Consider the following 18,133-nt stretch of genomic DNA (forward strand, 5'->3'; position numbering starts at 1 on the left):
ATTTTTTCCCCCTTTTCCTTAGCTGTGCTACTCCCTTTTATTCTATTGGCTTTTGAAAGCCAATAGAATAGACTCTCTTGAATAGAGTCTAATTCTATTGGCTTTCAAAAGCCAATAGGAATTGTCCAGGCTGTCTCTGCTCTGGTAAGCCCTCCAAAAATCCCATTCTGCAAACGGTGCTGCAAGTTGTCTGCAGCGAAGGCGAGCTGTCTGGAAGCTTCCACCCCTCCCTGCTGAGCAACTACTAAAACTTTAAGTAAAAGAGGGCCAGGGGTGGGAGGTGGGAGGCCGGCGGGCGCAGGGAGGGTTACTGGCACGCATGGGGCCCAGCGGGTGCCTTACCTCCCTTGGGCTGGGCCAGCTGGTGGCCCAGCCGGTGGTCGGCCTGCTCCGTCGCTGCCGCTTGCCAGCTACACCTCGGCTGGCGCAGGGGGCGGCACCACGCATGCGCGGCGCTCCAGGGCAGGGAAAGTCCTCGACTTACGACCGGTTGGGGGTCACGGCATTAAAAAGGTTGAGAACCACTGCTCTAGAAGTATCTGTATAGTTACCTAATCTGTTTTTTTTTTCTTTTTCAACAGTTTTGGACATTCTCTAATTATCGGCAAGGATTTTATTTCACAGCTGAATCTGGTTTTCTTAATATTCTTCCTGGATCTCAATGGCAAGTAACGGACTCTATTATAGAAATTATTAACTTACCCAAACTTACCCAAGAGAAAAAAAAGGGGGATTCTGATTGTCTGAACTGGGACTATACTCTACTTACCTTGGGGATAGCTGCTCAAGTTCCTGAATCTTTAGAATCCATTAAGGTCATGAGGACCCAGGAAATAATTGATATTAATGATTGAATAATAATAATGACAAAAGTATGATGCACCTTAGCAGCAACTTGATCTACAGGATGCAGCCAGTTCTTACATGGGTTTTATTTTTATTTTTTTAGTTTTCAAATAATCTGAAGATATGTACAGGTAGTCCTTGACTTAATGACCTTAACCGGGACTAGACTTTCAGTCTTAAGTAATTGCCGTCATAAGTTGAATCAGGCTGGGTTTTATAACTTTTATGATGGTTGTTAAGCAGTTAAGCAAACCGTGTGGTTGTTAAATGAATCCAGTTTCCCCAATGGGTATGATCATGTGAATACAGGACACAGCCACGGGTTGTAAATGCAAGCTGGTTGCCAAGATTACTGAATTGTGATCACATGACTACAAGGGTGATATATAACGGTCGTAAGCGTGAGCACAGGTTGTAAGCAGCTTTTTCCAAGGCTGTCGTAACTTTGAACCATCGTTAGACAAACGGTTATAAGTCGGGGACTACCTATACGGCGGCTTGCCCCAATCTGTAGAACAAACTGCCACGAAAGAAAGGAAGAATTAATGAACTATAGTGGGTCCATTCTTAAGCAGGCCTTTCGTCTCTCCCAACATTTAGCACGGATTCTAAAATCTGGCCCCCATTTTCCATTTTCCTAACTTGACCTTCTTTCCACCTTGGAATCTGGACACGTTAGAATATTATAAATATTCCATTCTTACCGGTTTGGACTTGATTTCAGTGGCCTGGTCTGAAATGACAGAGATAGACAGGACACAGAGAGAGAGAAAAAAAATCAGGGAACTGGAACAATCAAAACTGCATCCGTGCCCCTAAGAATCACACACAAACATGGAAAGCCTCCCCTCCCCCCTTCCAGGTAACTTGCAAACAAAAGTCTGAAAACACACACGCTGGCAGGGAAGTCCCTCCTGATGTCTTCTCTCCATGCCAAGGTTGTCTCCAACTAAATTCTAGATTGTTTATCTCCAGCTAAAGGCCAGGGGAGGAAGGTCCAAGATGGCTCAAATCTCTTCTGGTGGAGGTCTCGGTGCTCTCTAAACTTGGTGTTTTGTGTGTGGAGTTGGGTCATGAAACAAGAAGGCCATCAAGCTCAGAGAGCACGAAGCCTATTTCAACCCCGAGCTACAGAGAGATTCGCTTCTGTTGAATTGTCTTCAGCTCTGACTGGATGGTAGGGAATTCTTCCAAGTCTTCCAAGAAAAAGAAGGAAGTCCAGTTGCCTCTTGAAAAAGCACCCGTGGGACAACCATGACCTGGAGGACTTGAGAATCTCCATAGACATTTAGCTAGGCTTATGCTGAATGTTACTTCCATAGGAAGCTCTTCAAGAACTTTGGGAATGTCCGGATCAACGGAAGACCATCGTTGGCTTGATAAAAGGGACTGGAGAGTTCTAGGATGGGACTTTCTCACGTCTCCCATTGTTCAACCCACCTACCTTCCCTCCCTACCTGAGTCAAGCTCCAGGGGATGGACAAAGTACCGGGAGGTCAACCGCTTCCCCCACATGCGTTCTTCATGCTTGTACCCATGTAGCAGAAGCTCAACAGAAAGGAAGGACCACTTCTCCAAATGACCCTCCTGCCCAATCTCACCACCTCTGGTGAGCTGTGGAGTTCCTCCCCCCATTAAAAGTGTCATGTAGTATAACGGGGGAAATCCCAGATGATTCAGGCTTTGGGGGGGGGGTGTGAGGGAAGAGGAAGAATCACAGAACAATGGGAGAAGACAGGTGAATCCCAACAAAAGCAGAAGCTTCCTTTTCCCCCCCCAGGAACCGAGGTGCCAAGAACAAAGGAGGCCGTTAGAAACAGGAGGCAGAGCAGCTAGGAAAAGGTCCCCCCCCCCAAGATCATGCAGGAAATTCCCAGGATACATTTGGTCTGTGGATGGAGACACCTGCTCTCCTACGCTCTGACTCCACAGCAGTGTTTCTCAAGCACTTGACCTTTTAAGAGGCACGGACTCCAACTCCCAGAATGACCCAGTCATGCAAGAATTTCCCAGAGTGCATTTCAGCTGTGGACGGAGAAAGCTGCTTTCCTATTCTCTGGGTCTAGAGCATTGTTTCTCAACCTTAGGCATTTTAAGGCGTGTGGACTTCAACTCCCAGAATTCCCCAGCCAGTCTGGGTGGCCGGGGAATCCTGGGAGTTGAAGTCCACAAATCTTAAAATGGCGAAGGGTGAGTAACAATGCTCTAAAGAGTGCAGAAAATCTCCTCCACCTTTTCTCCAGCTTTCAAGAGACTCCCCTAAACCACGAGGCAATGTGTTAGTAGTGAGGGAGACCATGTCACAAATACAGGCATGCATCACACAGGTCCGGCCCAGCCCAAGGGCTGATACTTACTGTGGCCGGATGCTGAGGGTATGTTTCCATTGGACGTGTGCTGTTCCGTTTTCCTAAATAAATAGCAGACACGTGTGACCTCCAAATGAAGAAGGGATCCATTCCCGACACAGCTAGCAAAGTCTTTGGGGTCTTGCACTACTAACTCCCCCATTCTTAGAAATTCAACCCTGGATCAGGTGACCCTGGGACACTGCAACTGTCATAAGTATGATTTCAGTTGCCAAGTTGTCTGAATTTTGATCACGTGATCACAGGGATGCTGCAATGGCCGTAAGTGTAAGTGTGGTCGTAAGTCACTTTTTTCAGTGCCAGTGTAACTTTGAACGGTCACTAAACGACCTTTGACCCTTTTTAATTTGACCTTCAACCCTTTCCTCCCCAGTTAGGATCTTTCAAATATTATAATTACAAACAATGTAATCAAAATGATTGATAAACTACGATGCAAACTGCCCTCCCCCCCAAATCCAATGTCTTAACATCTTCTAATAGTTAAGACATTAACTTCAGTCCTTCCCAAAGATGAACTGGGACTATAACTCCCAGTATCCCCAGCTAGCACACCTGCTGGCTCATCCATGGGGATTATAGCTCACATACCTGGAAGGCCTCGGAAATTGAAAGATTGATGTGTCCAGCTGAGGTTAATTGGGTCTTCTGCCCATTGTGCTCCAGTCTATTAGAATTATTAGATTCAGCAATGGGCACTGAATCTAATCCCAGATCTACAGGGATACTGGGATGTGGATACCTGCTCTGTTCCTTAGTGGATCCCATTTTGAATCTAGTAAGCGTGGTTAGAGCTGGTGTGTCTGCCAATTGGCCCCTTAAGAGCTTCCAAAAGATTGTACCAGGACAGATTCTGATCCAAGGTGAAGAGAGAGGAAAGAACACAACCGTTGGTGAGAACGGTGCCAACAGCCCCTTAGAGTGCAAGTGCAAAGTCAAAGGAAGCCAAGTAACCCAGGGCAGGAAGGACCTAGAAAAAGTCAAGAAAATGAGGTACCCAACTGGGAACGCCGATTCGGTGGGAGACTTACCAACAGGAAACCTTGGTACACAGGAAGTACACAACGACCACACAAAGCAACACTCCGGCCACAGAACCAATCGTCGTCCCAGCAATGGCTCCAGGAGACATACGGGACTGTATCAAACTCTCTCCTGTCAGAGAAGACATGTGAAGGTTGGATAACACATAGCCATGGACCTCTTGATTTGGTTGAGTAAATCAATGGGGGAAGGGCAGATAGATTTCAGTGGAAGTCCCACTCTGTGCCTGGTATCTTCTGAATGTGGAACTGGGAGTTTAGCACAGTGACAGAGTCGGAAGGGACCTTGGAGGTCTTCTAGTCCAGCCCCCTGCTCAAGCAGGAGACCCTAGACCATTTCAGATGAATGGCTGTCCAGTCTCTTAAAAACCTCCAGTGATGGAGCACCTACAACTTCTGCAGGCAAGTCGGTCCACTGGTTAGTTGTTCTCACTGTCAGAAAAATTTCAGTGGAGCTGACATCTTGAAGAGCTATCTCAATGGTTCTCAACCTGTGGGTCGGGACCCCATTTGGGGTCGAACGACCATTTCACGGGGGTCGCCAAACAACGCAGTCCGCCATTTTTCCCCCCCTTTTCCTTAGCTGTGCTACTCCCTTTTATTCTATTGGCTTTTGAAAGCCAATAGAATAGACTCTCTTGAATAGAGTCTAATTCTATTGGCTTTCAAAAGCCAATAGGAATTGTCCAGGCTGTCTCTGCCCTGCTGAGCCCGCCAAAAGTCCCCTTCTGCAAACGGTGCTGCACCAGTTGAGTAGTCCTTGACTTACGACCAGTTGGGGGTTGCGGCATTAAAAAGGTTGAGAACCACTGAACTATCTGAAGAACAGACATTTCTCTAGTACTCTAAAGTGTTTCCCAAGCTGGCCATTTTTAAGGGTATGGACTTTGACTGCCAGAATTCCTATTAGTGGCCATGCTGGCACTGGAATTCTGTGAAAGCCACCTATTCAGAAATAATGAAGACTGGGAAAGGATATCCAAAGGATAAGAAAGGATAATACCAAAAGCTTTGGATGCTGACACAACCCCATGCACCAAAAACAGCTTGTCACCTCCACTTTCCACACCTGATTTAGCTTCTGAACACTGGGACACAGGAGATAATGTGAGAATGGTAGTTTTTGCCATACTCGCTCAAAACAATTCCAATGAACATTTTGAGAAGGAGAAGGAGAAGGAATTCCATGACTAGCCTTATATAAAAGTTTACTGTCATGCTAGATTCTCAAGTTCTTATCAATCGGTAGTGCTAAAACAACACCATAAGGATTTCCATGGTGCAAGTGAAAAAGCATTTTATATCCATATACTACTAAAACTCTCTTTCCTGTAACCTTTAACTGGGCAAAATGGTGCATCCCAGGACAAAACATTTTGAACCAAGCTACCTTCAATAAGCTAACTTACAGAATGCACCCCAAATCTGGAACCCACGATTCCCATTGTAAAATATTTCATAACGTAAAATGATCGCCAAACAATTTATGACAAAATGTAAAAGGAGTGGCAGAATCAAGGGGTGGAGTCAAGAGAGGAATCAGCCTAGACGTCTCTACGCAGCAACAAATTTATTTATTTATGAGACTTATATACCGCTTTAAGTGCAAGCACTCTCTAAGCGGTGTACACTAGTAAGCAATGTATATATATATATTTACATTGCCCCCAACAATCTGGGTCCTCATTTTACCTACCCCGGAAGGATGGAAGGCTGAGTCAACCTTGAGCCGGTGAGATTTGAACCGCTGATCTGCTGAACACAGTCAGCTAAAGTGGCCTGCAGTACTGCACTCTAACTGCTGCGCCACCTCGGCTCTTTTATGGACTAATTCAATCTCTCTTGAATTCCTTTCCCCCTTATCTAATATTAAGAATATTCCTGTGTATAAGCTTCTTTAGCAAAACTTCAGTTTAATTGGGCCTTCCAATATGGATCTGGTCTTTCGCGCCTGACACGTAATACGTCATAAAAACATTTCCTGGGCTGATGCACGTCTGTGCTATACAATTCAACGTGAGCTCTTTTCCAGGCAAATACATCTCTGAACGTATCGCAACTTTTCCAGTGAAGGATGCCCATAGAACGTTCTGTCGCGGTTGAACATATTGAGGAACCTGGTGAAGAAATGTCTCTGAAAGGATAAACAGCAGGTTGTGGGTTGTCTAGTCTCTTTTAACATTATCCCCACAACCACAGTCCTGTGAAGGAGGTTTGGCTAAGAGAGGAAATGGCCCCAAATCACCAACAACTGTTCAGGTACAAGTTGGACTTGAAACTCAGTTCTTGTCTTAACCCCCGCTTGGGCAGGGGATTGGATTAGAAGACCTTTAAAGTCCTCCCAACTCTGTTATTCTGTTATTCACCAGGTAAAGCTTTGATGAGCATTTCAAGATCAGCCGAGGCTGGCTGGGTGCTGTCACTCCCCTTGTTTCTTTGTTTTTCCTTCAAGATATTTCACTTCTCATCCAACAACTGAAGAAGCTTCTTGGATGAGAAGCGAAAAGTCTTCAAGGAAAAATAAAGGAAGTCCAGTTGCCTCTTGAAAAAGCACCTTTGGGATAATAATAATAATAACAACAACAACAACAACATCCACATCTGCCTATCCCAGGTTCTGGGTAAGGACTCGATAGGTAGACAAAATGCCAAATCCAGTCTGAACATCTGGCTGACTGTGCAATGATCCATAATAATAATAACGATAATGATAATAATGATAATGATGATGATGATAAAGTTGGAAGGGACCTTGGAGGTCATCTAGTCCAACCCCCTGCTCAGGCAGGAAACCCTATACCATTTCGGACAAATGGTTGTCCAGTTTCTTCTTAAAAACTTCCAGTGTTGGAGTATTCACCGCTTCTGGAGGCAGGTTGTTCCACTGGTTAATTGTTCTAACTGTCAGGAAGTTTCTCCTTAGTTCTAGGTTGCTTCTCTCTTTGGTTAGTTTCATGGATAACCATGGCCTGGATGACCGAGAATCTCCATTGACGTTCCCTTGTTAGGTAGCAGATTGCAAACCCTTGGAAAGAATGAAGGAAAGCAATGTATGATAGCATCTCCTGCCATGGTCTCCTGCCATGGGCAGAGGTGGGGTTGGACTAGAAGACCTCCAAGGTCCCTTCCAGCCCTAGGATTTTAGGATTCTATCCCCTCTGCCACCACCACCACCACTGTGGTTCCTGATAGCCCAATTCTCAAAGGCACAGCAAGGTTGACCAACTCACCAAATACGTATGCAATATAGGAGGTATTATACACAAAAGGCACTTTCCTAATACCTTCTCAACTAACATTCTCCCTGACAAACACACCACAAACCACCTATGCACACTCCAGTCCAAAACATTAGTAATCCATAGCACAAAAACCTATTTTGGGAGAAAGTTGCTCAAATATTTTATTCAGCAGCAAAGATAAAGGCTTTGATTGATACTCCCAACACCCGCAGAGAATTTGAAGGTTAGGTTTTTCTATGTTGCAAGGTGTGTGGGATGACACAGCAGCCTTGCAGAGTCAAAAACTACCTGGCCACAATTTTATTTACTTAGCTTTTCTTATCTGTTCTTTTTTACTTTAACTAGCCTGGCGAGGTTGGCAAAGAGAAGTGAAAAATGCTTAGCTCTCCCACTGTTTTGTTCCATTGCTGCATCTGGAATTTCTGACAATTTTTCCTATCAGGGCGCTGAATATTTGTGCTCTCTGCTTATCCCCCAAATACTGTTTCTTGTCCACTGGGAAAGTCTGAAGGGCAAAGCGTGAATGCAATGCCGTGAAGTGTAAGGAACAAAAATAATGCATCAATAAAACCGCAATAAAGAAACCACATACATTACAGGAGGGGTTTGGTAGCACCATTTCTGATTAATTTTTTTTTAAAAAGAAAACTATATCATTTTTAAGAGGCTTCCTGCCTTTTACTGCATTGAAAATTGTTAGATGGAAAAGGCCCCACCCAATTCTTCCAGATTTTTTTTTTTTTTTACCATCAGAGACTCTCCTCTTACATTGCAGCAATTAAACCATGCTGAATTTAAGGGAGGGAAAAGATTGAGGAACAAATAAAACAAAATATAAAATCCATGTCATACCAATATAAAATTAATTCCGTCCTAAAACCTGCTCTTAAATCTAGACCAGTGTTTCTCAACCTGGACCACTTTAAGCTGTGTGCACTTCAACTCCCAGAATTCTCCAGCCATCATGGCTGGCTGGAGAATTCCCGGAGTTGAAGTCCCCACAGCTTAAAGTGGCTGGGGTTGAAAAATATTAACGTAGACCAGTGGTTCTCAACCTGTGGGTCGGGACCCCATTTGGGGTCGAACGACCATTTCACGAGGGTCGCCAAACAACGCAGCCCGCCATTTTTTCCCCCTTTTCCTTAGCTGTGCTACTCCCTTTTATTCTATTGGCTTTTGAAAGCCAATAGAATAGACTCTCTTGAATAGAGTCTAATTCTATTGGCTTTCAAAAGCCAATAGGAATTGTCCAGGCTGTCTCTGCCCTGCTGAGCCCGCCAAAAGTCCCATTCTGCAAACGGTGCTGCACCAGTTGAGTAGTCCTCGACTTACGACCGGTTGGGGGTCGCGGCATTAAAAAGGTTGAGAACCACTGACGTAGACCATACAGAAACGTATGGCTCCCATCTTCAGACTATAAGCACATTTTATTCACGGATTTTCTTTGTTGCGCCCTGTACTCCATACCAAGGATCTGTTCTTGCAGATGTTTGTACTGTACTCAGTTCACTATAGTGTAATCTGGAACGATACGGAATATAAACCAGGATCCACACCTCCCCTTGGCATCAGGGTTGTTATACTATCCTTTTCGGGATAGCCTCCAGCCCCCAAAATCATCTGACCCAAAAGGAACTCGGATGAGTCAAAAATGGGGAGGAACCCGAAAGGACCATGGACGGGTGGTCAATTCCAACAAACTGGACTTCTCACCTGTCAATTTCACATAGACAGAGGCTGAAGTGGTATGCTTGGTGACGGAGTTCCTAGCCTGGCAGGTGTAATTGCCTTCATCTTCCCAGTCCTTCAAGTGGACATTGAGAGTTTTCTCTGACCCATTCTTGACCGTGTTATTGAAGAACCACTCAAACTTCGCCGGAGGCACAGATTCCACAGAACAGAGGAGAACCAATTTGGAACCCAGTAGCTGCTCTATGGTTCCTGACTGGTTCAGCTGAGCAGATGTGGGCCCGTCTAGAAAGGAAAGGAGGTAGAATCAGGGCAAAGGGGGGGGGGAAGAGAAGGAGGCCCAGCTGGTAAGCAGGGGGAACATACCCCCACCCCACAAATCAGCAAGTTTATTAGGGCCCCCCCTGGGGCCAGGAAAGGGGCTTATCATAAGCCAGGGTTTGGTTCCAAGCAATGAGCTTTGGTGGTGGGGCTCCATCTCAGGACCCCAGAAGATTGCCTTGAGTCTCTGCAGAGGTCCTTCCCTCCTTGCAATGTCTTCTTCCGCTGTCTTCCAAGACTAAGGATCCCGTATTTTTCATTTTGGAGATGAGTAAGAAAACTCTGGTGGCCCTACGTCCACCACAAAGCAGGAAGAAAGGCCCGTCAAAGGGGAGATTACTTACATGCCAGTGTAAGTATACTGGGGTTGCTTTGGACAGTGCTGAACAGATTCCGGGCCGTACAGGTATAGCTCCCTGCATCTTCTTGTTGGAATTTGCGCAGTGTGAGGGTTCGGTTGTCATGGTCAAATTCTGCATTTCTCGGGAAAGGTTTATTGTCCTTGGACCAGGTGACGTTGACTGTGGGGCTCCTGGAGGTGTTACAGTTCAGCACGATAGGTTCATTCTCGGCCACAAAAGATTGCGAAGGCCACAGGATTGGCTCTGAGAGGTTTTCTGCACACAAAATACAACAAGGGTCATCTAGGATTCTAGGGGGGTACTTACGCCTTCCGATACTTGGCTCTCCAGCAAGGTCACCATCTAGGATCGTCAAGAGTTGGGACGTTTTGAGAGCTCTCCTCTCTTTGGAGAAGCTTACAAAAGACTCCGGGGTCTCAAAAGGTGGGTGAGTTACTTTACCACCCCTCCCCTTCAAGCCAACATGGCCGACGGACCACGTCAGGGAGATGGTGAGCACCAACAACTTTCTGCTAAGAAGTTCCTGCAAGAATCCTAGATTTGGGTCCGCTTCTACAGAACGAGCAAGCCGTACGCCAGGTTGGGTTGGGTTGAGGATAAGTCCTGCTGCCCGCTTTGAAACTGACAATGAAGTGGAATCATTAAGCACGAGCTTTCAGAAAACGGGATTATAATGGTTTCTTTCCTTCGCTTCAACCGAACGGGCTGGACATTCTCTTATAGTGGTGCAGCAGTTAAGAGTGCAGTACTGCAGGCCACTTTAGCTGACTGTGTTCAGCAGGTCAGCGGTTCAAATCTCACCGGCTCAAGGTTGACTCAGCCTTCCATCCTTCCGGGGTAGGTAAAATGAGGACCCAGATTGTTGGGGGCAATGGAAATATATATATATATATATATATATATATATATATATATATATATATATATATATACACACACACACACACACACACATACATTGCTTATTGGTGTACACCGCTTAGAGAGTGCTTGCACTTAAAGCAGTATATAAGTCTCATAAATAAATAAATAGTAGTTACAAGGAGGTGCCTGGTTCCTTTTCTTGATAAGGACGAGGAGAGCCAAGGATTGAAGGAGGATGCTGGACATTTTTTTTAAAAAAAAAAAAATATTTTAATGTGAAACAGGACACGGAGGAGGGAGGGCAGAAAAGGGTGGGCTCCCTTCTTATCAGGTCTGTTTCTGGACTTGCCATTCTTGGGGGTCCCGCTGCCCCCCAGCCTTGCAGGAGGAGCTAAAACGGACAAAGACAGTTGAAACTTCTCGTTCTCTGAACCTGCTTCATTGGCCACAGGCATCCAGAGAGTGGCAGCAGGTAAAAAACGTGTGTGTGTGTGTGTGTTAGGCCAGGGCTTTTCAACCTTTTCACCCATTGTACCACTTTTAGGATATGGCAACATCCGAGGACCACCAGTCGCCTAGCAAGGGGTCAAAAACTTGATGACCCAAAAAAAAAAAGGAAAAAAGTGATAAAGTACAGGTAGTCCTCGACTTATAACAGTTCACTTAGTGACTGTTCGAAGTTACAATGGCACTGAAAAAAGTGCCGAGTAAGACACCTGTCTGCCTACCTGGCTGCACTCTTCCTCCTGTCTCAGGTTTCCATTGTGAGCATTTCTGTTGAGGATTGGCAGCGGGGTTGGGGTGAGGGGGTGTTTGTTTTTTATTTCCCCCCGTCTGCTGGGTGATTGCAGCAGGTTTTGGTCCCTTCACATGACCCAGTTGAACCTGGCGCTGATCCTGACACTTCCGCTGACAGCCCAGAAACGCCGATCAGCTGGAAAGCGGCACTGATCCTGGCGCTTCCGCTGAGTCCTGACAGCCCTGCAGCTCCAGCCGTCTCTCGCTCAGGCTTGTGCGGTGCTGCCACCGGTTCAGCTCATTCTCCTGCCCCACTACCACTTTTCTAGGATAGTTGCGTACCACCTGCCAGGTGCCAATGTACCACAGGTGGTACCCATACCACTGGTTGAAAAGCCCTGTGTTAGTCAACACCCTTTGGGACTTGGACAGCTACTGGAAGAGCTGTCACAAAATGGCTGCTGCTGGCAGTTGCAAGGCACCTCCCCCCTCATCAATCTGATAGGCTGCTTCCTACATTTAAAAAAACCCCAGTTTACCTCTCGGCTTTTCAGGTAGTCCTCGACTTACGACAGCTGAGCCGAAAATTTCGGTTGCTAAGTGAGACACTTGTGAAGTGAGTCTTGCCCCATTTGACAACCTTTCTCGCCGCGGAGAACGAAAGCAAATTGGCGTTAAGGAATCGGGCTTCCCCTTTAAATTGGCTCTCCAGAAGGTGACCAAAAGGGGATCACATGATCCCAGGATCCTGGGACGGTCATAAATACGAGTCTGAATTTTGATCGCGTGACCGTGGGGATCCCATAATGGTCATAAGTCTACAAAATGGTCATAAGTTGCTTTTTTCAGGGCCGTTGTGACTTTGAACAGTCACTAAATGAACGGTTGTAAGCCGAGGACTATCTGTATTTCTCGCTAGTCTTCTTCAGAAAATATTGAGCTTCAGCTCAACACGTATCACTGTGAATGCCCAATGAAGTTGGTCATGCAACAACAACAACCTCCCATCTATTGATTTGGCAGATCCCACCACTCCACTGGGCTTTACACACAGTCCTCGATTTACGTCCAACAATTGGGACCAAGATTTCTGTTGCTAAGCGAGGCGGTTGTTAAATAAGCGAGCTCTCTGCTACTGGCCTTTTGCCCATTTTCAATCTTAAGAGTTCAGACTGCACATTTTATTGAAAATTTTAAAAGTCTAAAAGAAAGCTTTTTTTTTTTTTTAAATCTAGTTTATTCTCTTTGCCCATGTCCTGTTATCTAACGTTTGCTAGATGTTTCATTTGTTTAGAAAAAAACGATCCAGAGACTATTTTGCTACTGGGAGGAGACAATGGAAGACGTAAATAATAATTATGTGGCTCTTGTTTTCTTGAAGAGCTGAACAGATTCAAAACAATCATAAAAGAAAGAAAGAATGAGAGAAAGAAAAGTAATATATAACAGGCCAAGGGGAGGGAGGGAATCCTATTTTTACAGAATTTCCCTGCACGGAAAACACATCCAGGTATTTTTTTTCCCCAAACAGCAGCTATGCTTTTAGTGCCTCATTTTTTAAAATAACAATTTTAGTAAGCATTGGCATCAGAGTGTTTTCCATAAGCTGGGCATGAGCTGGTTCCTGCAATCAGTACAGTGTATTGCCAATGTGGATTGCTGCCAACGTAAAAGGGCATAATATCAGTCAAAAAATTTTAAAAAGGAGGGCAATTAAACACAGTGGCTTCCATCCAGACATGTCTGCATTAACCAGGATGTTCCCAGGTGGCTGCAGAAACCATCACGCTGTGCCATATTTCAGTAATTAAATTTCAGGAGTCCAATGAAGAAGAGAAAAAAAAACCCAAGAAAGCAAAAAATAATAAATTGCAGCGGTGGCTACAATATTATTTAGGATGCCTTATTTTGCTGGTATGTCTTTTTTTCATTTTAGGACACTGGGACAGTCTGGGGTGAAGCACAAATGAACGGGTGGAGCAGATCAACCTCAAAGCAAAGAAATCATTTATTAATTCCAGGAAAGAAAAAAAAAGCACCCAAAGCCCGGAAGAAATCAACTTTTGCAGATCACCGCTCTCATTAGCTTCTTCACTTTTGGTCTAATTTGCTGGTTAGCATCTCTTGCCAAGAAGCCACCTCACGAAGTCCTAGAAGGCACGTTATAAGATCAGCAGGGACAATAGAAAGCATCACACATAGATCGGTTTGGTGAAAACCTCCCAAAGGCTGGTGGGAACCAGAATCTGGCGGTGGACAGCAGGTAAAAATATGTTTCTTGGACCACTTAGATCCTGTGGGTCCATTACCTTGTTCTTTTAGGCTGCTGGAGGTGCTTGTACAAATTGTTTTATTATCAGGGCTCTGCAGAATATCGGCTTTTAACTCTCTCCATTTGGGGCAGTCTGAATTCTCCGCCAACCTCTGCTTCCCACCCATGTTTTCATCCTGATCCACATCTCTCCAATTCCTCTAAATTTTATACAGATAATCCTTGACATATGACCACAATTGAGCCCAACTTTTCTCTTGCTGAGCGAGACGCTTGTTAAGTGGATTTTGCCCCATTTTACGACCTTTGCTGCCATAGTTGTTAAGCGAATCACTGCAGGGGTTAGGTTAGTAATCTGGCTTCCCCATTGACTTTGCTTGTCCGAAGGTTGCAAAAGGGGATCACGTGACCCCCCCCCCGGGACATGGCGACCATCATAAATGTGAGTCGGTGGCCAAGCATCTGAATTTTGATCATGTGACCTGGAGATGCTGCAGTGGCCGTGTGAAAAACGGGCATGTCATTTTTTTCAGGGCCATTTTAGCTTTGAACGGTCACTAAATAAATTTGTTGTAAGTCAAGGGTTACCTGTACAATTCTTTCAGATGTGTATAAGAATTACAGGTCCATAACTCTTACGCTTTTAAAGCTTTTGTAAGAGAAGAAGTCCAGATAGATTGGCGTAAACGGCCCAGTAGACCTCCTAAATGATTGGAATCCCACAAAAAAAAAAAAAATCAACTCCAAAAGTTTAGTTCCTTAGCCAGTATTTTCTTTTATCAATCTGATATTTTTAAGTTGGACTACATTATGTATTTATCTCATTTTCTGTCAGGCTATCCTGAAAAAATTCACACCTATACAGGTAATTCCTTAGTTCCTTAGCCAGTATTTTCTTTATCAATTTGATATTTTTAAATCGGACTACATTATTTATCTCATTTTCTGTCAGGTTATCCTGAAGAAATTCACACCTGTACAGGTAGAAAATTTGAGCAGGAAACTTAAGGCCTCATGTAAAAAATTTTCAGGATCCAAACTTTGGATGAGACAAAATAGAAGATGAAGCTACCAAATAAGCTGACCCAGTTGATGACTAAGCTGTTGTTTCACAAAGGAATCTGGTGACCGAAATTGCTTCCTCGTGCAAATATCAAAAAGGTGGGACTGACAGATTGTTTCCTCTCTATTTTTCCGACAACTCTATCGCCTTCCATCTCTGTTCCAAAGCAGCCTAGCATTTGAGCTCCAATATCTTCTCTTGCAATAGCAACTCCATATTTTATTTTGGGGTTTTGCTTGGTTAAAAAAAAACTGTAATCATTTTGTACGTTTTTAGTCGGGTCCTTCTTTGCTTCTACTGTCTGAGATTTTTCAAGGACGCACAGACCTAGGATCAAACTGCCTGATCTGGAGGCCTCTTTTATTATTTTTGTCCAATTCCATATTTCTAGCCATGTCTGGTAATGTTCCTTCTGGATGGGAATGCATAGGATGGAACATCTACCAGCTAAGCAGAATTTAACAGAATAATAGAATTGGAAGGGACCTTGGAGGTCTTCTAGTCCAACCCCCTGCTCAGGTAGGAAACTCTATATCATTTCAGACAAATGGTTATCCAATCTCTTTTTCAAAACCTCCAGTGATAGAGCACCCACAACTTCTGGAGGGAAGTTGTTCTACTAATTATTCTCACTGCCAGGAAATTTCTCCTTAGTTCCTGGTTGCTTTTCTCCTTGATTAGTTTCCATCCATTGTTTCTTGTCCTGCCTTCAGGCGCTTTGGAAAATAAGTTGACTATTAATGTGAAGTTATTACCCTATGACAGTAATTTTGAAATGGATAAAAACAAAGTCACATGCGTGTCTTTTTGGAACAGCATCTTATCTTTATTCATTCTTTTGAGTGCTTTCGAGAACTAAGACTAATAGAAAAGAAATCGTCTGACGTAACCTTCGGAATTGTTCTATTTATTACAGATAAAACTTTCTAAAGATGAAGTGATGAGCATATCTCAGTCCTAATGACTGTTTTTCTAAATGTTATGGGAGTTTGCAATGAAAATAATGTTGGGCAACCCCTATGACAAAATTAGACATTTTCTCCATCAGAGAAATGAACAGTGTGGGAAAAGGAAGAAGACATGACCACCACATGAATGGTCTTTTAAACTCCAGTTAATATAGTTTAAGGATGACCAAAAGGACACACAAAAAAGAAAGAGAAATTACAACACTGTATACACTGACAATTCAGAATGAAGAAAGGCAACAATATTGGAGAAGTTTGAAGCGACAGGAGACAACTGAATTTCTAATGTCCATCGTACAAATTCCACAATTATCATCTTAAGAACAACAGTGAAAGGTGGTAAACTCTCAAACCTTGGAAGGAAACAGTAAACAGTTGCATCAAAACTGAAATCCAGTTACAGGACACAAGAAGGTATCTTAAGAAAAACAGTCACGAACAGAAACCATACGAGGAGTTGGCTAAAGCAATGAGATTTCATGGGTGGGGGGGGGGGAAACGAAAACAAACTCTCCAGGACTTTTGACTTTTGAAGATTCCGTTGCAAGGCAAACGATTTAAATCCAGCCCAGTCACGTGGGATCGTTTGGGGACAGAACCCCTGTCAACATACCCAAAAGAGTCGTAGGTGAAGGAGAAGCTGTCAAGGAGACAAGAATACCCAAACATGTACAATAAATAGAACGATAGGCGAAAAAGAGATGTTCAGGGACTGGGTATCAACCGTCCCATTTGGCACATTCAACAAAAGAAACTCCCAGCTCTTTGGGTTAACCAAGAGTGTAGCTTTATTGAAAAATCCATCAGTTCTGGGATTTTCCCCGTGAAAACCCATATAGGTCACTCCCTTTTCCCTCCGGGCCACCCAGAGTTCAGCGTTCACCCATCGAGTTTAGTTTTTTTGCTTTGGGAAAAGCTGCCTGCTTTGGTCAAAACATTCTTCCTCACTCGGCCTTGTTAGATAACATCTCCCCAGCAACAGACGGCTCACTTGCATTCTGTAGCCTCCTCCACCTTTAGGAAATCACCACCCTCTCATCAATGTTTGGCAAAGCTGCAAGTACAGGCTACTACCGGTATGGAGTCGAGTCAGATTTGACACTGGGTTTGTATTATTCCAGACAAGTCCCATGGAGATAGGACATGAGACAGGTGTATAAATTGCTAGCCTCGGAAAGATCACCCCCACTTAACAGAACTCATTTTATGGAGACCAGAAGTCCATACAACCATGAATATACTCACCCAGGACACAGACAGGCTGGGCTTTAGACTGGGAGAGTTTGGTTTCGTTGTTGGAGGCCTCACATGTATAGGTCCCATTGTTGGCAGAAGACAAACGAAAGAGTCGATAGATCCCCCCTGAATGTGTAGCGTTCTTGAAGGACCATGTATAGTTGGCGGGTGGGTTGGAGTCAGCTTGACAGGAGAGGGTGAGATTGGAGCTTTCTGCATAAAACTGCCCACTGGGGCTGATGACTGGGGCATCAGGCCCATCTGGAGCAAATATAGGAGAGTTACAGGTTGAGGAAGGCCAGGGAACTTGGGGAGAAGGGTGTTCAGAAGCCACATTTGGTCAAAAACCTATGAGCTGGAATGATGCGTGCCTGTATTGTTGGTGTGGGGCCACAGAGTTATTCTCGGCATTCATGTGATAATATAGCAGAGGTCTCCAACCATGGCAACTTTAGGAGTTGTGGACTTCAACTCCCAGAATTCCTCAGCCAGCATGGCTGGCTGAGGAATTCTGGATGTTGAAGTCCACAAGTCCTAAAGTTAGCAAGGTTAGAGATCCCTGTTATATAGGGAGGAGCTGCCCTCCAAAATTGAGTTTGTCCTTCATATCCAGGAGCTATTTAGTTTGACAGCCTAAAGACAAGTAGTCCTCAACTTACGAACACCACCCGGACCGGAATTTCCATTTGTGGTGGTTAAATGAGTCACATTCAATTTCGCCACCTTTGTCGTCATAGTTGTCAAGCAAATCAACCGCAGTTGTGAAGTGCACCGTGCAGTCACTAAGCGAAACCAGCTTCCCCACTGACTTTGTTTTTCAGAAGCTGGCTTGGATGGTCACAAATGGCAAACATTTGTGATCCCAGGATGCTACGGCTATTGTTCATACATGCCAGTGGCCAAGCACCCCTCAACTGTGGGGATGTTGTGACAATTCTAACTGCGAGGACCGATCACTTTTTCCCCCCAGTGCTCTTGCAACTTTGCACGGTTGCTAAACAAATCGTCATAAGTCGAGGACTACCTGCAATCTTCCAGCAGCGTTAGAGGAGGTCCCATTATCCATTTATCTCAGCTTCACGCCGACTAAGAGTTCAGGAGCCCAAATTCTTTTTACCAA

At 44.5% G+C, this 18,133-nt stretch overlaps 1 protein-coding gene across 2 annotated transcripts in view; it reads right to left on the bottom strand.

Moving 5' to 3' along the window:
* LOC120312013 (carcinoembryonic antigen-related cell adhesion molecule 1-like) overlaps positions 1-18,133 on the bottom strand; it is a 45,859-nt gene that overhangs the window by 2,720 nt on the left and 25,006 nt on the right. The window contains exons 6-11 of one of the 2 annotated variants that reach the window (XM_039352208.1): positions 17,023-17,274; positions 9,855-10,127; positions 9,214-9,474; positions 4,247-4,370; positions 3,204-3,256; positions 1,551-1,579 (exon numbers count right to left, since the gene is read on the bottom strand). In XM_039352208.1, the coding sequence (XP_039208142.1) occupies positions 1,551-1,579; positions 3,204-3,256; positions 4,247-4,370; positions 9,214-9,474; positions 9,855-10,127; positions 17,023-17,274 (992 nt within the window). The remainder of the gene's footprint in view (positions 1-1,550; positions 1,580-3,203; positions 3,257-4,246; positions 4,371-9,213; positions 9,475-9,854; positions 10,128-17,022; positions 17,275-18,133) is intronic. The other variant, XM_039352209.1, reaches the window with a different exon arrangement.

The sequence above is a fragment of the Crotalus tigris genome, unplaced genomic scaffold, assembly GCF_016545835.1.
Source record: "Crotalus tigris isolate CLP2741 ecotype Arizona unplaced genomic scaffold, ASM1654583v1 scf7180000018413.2111637, whole genome shotgun sequence".
In the NCBI taxonomy this organism is placed as follows: Eukaryota; Metazoa; Chordata; class Lepidosauria; order Squamata; family Viperidae; genus Crotalus; species Crotalus tigris.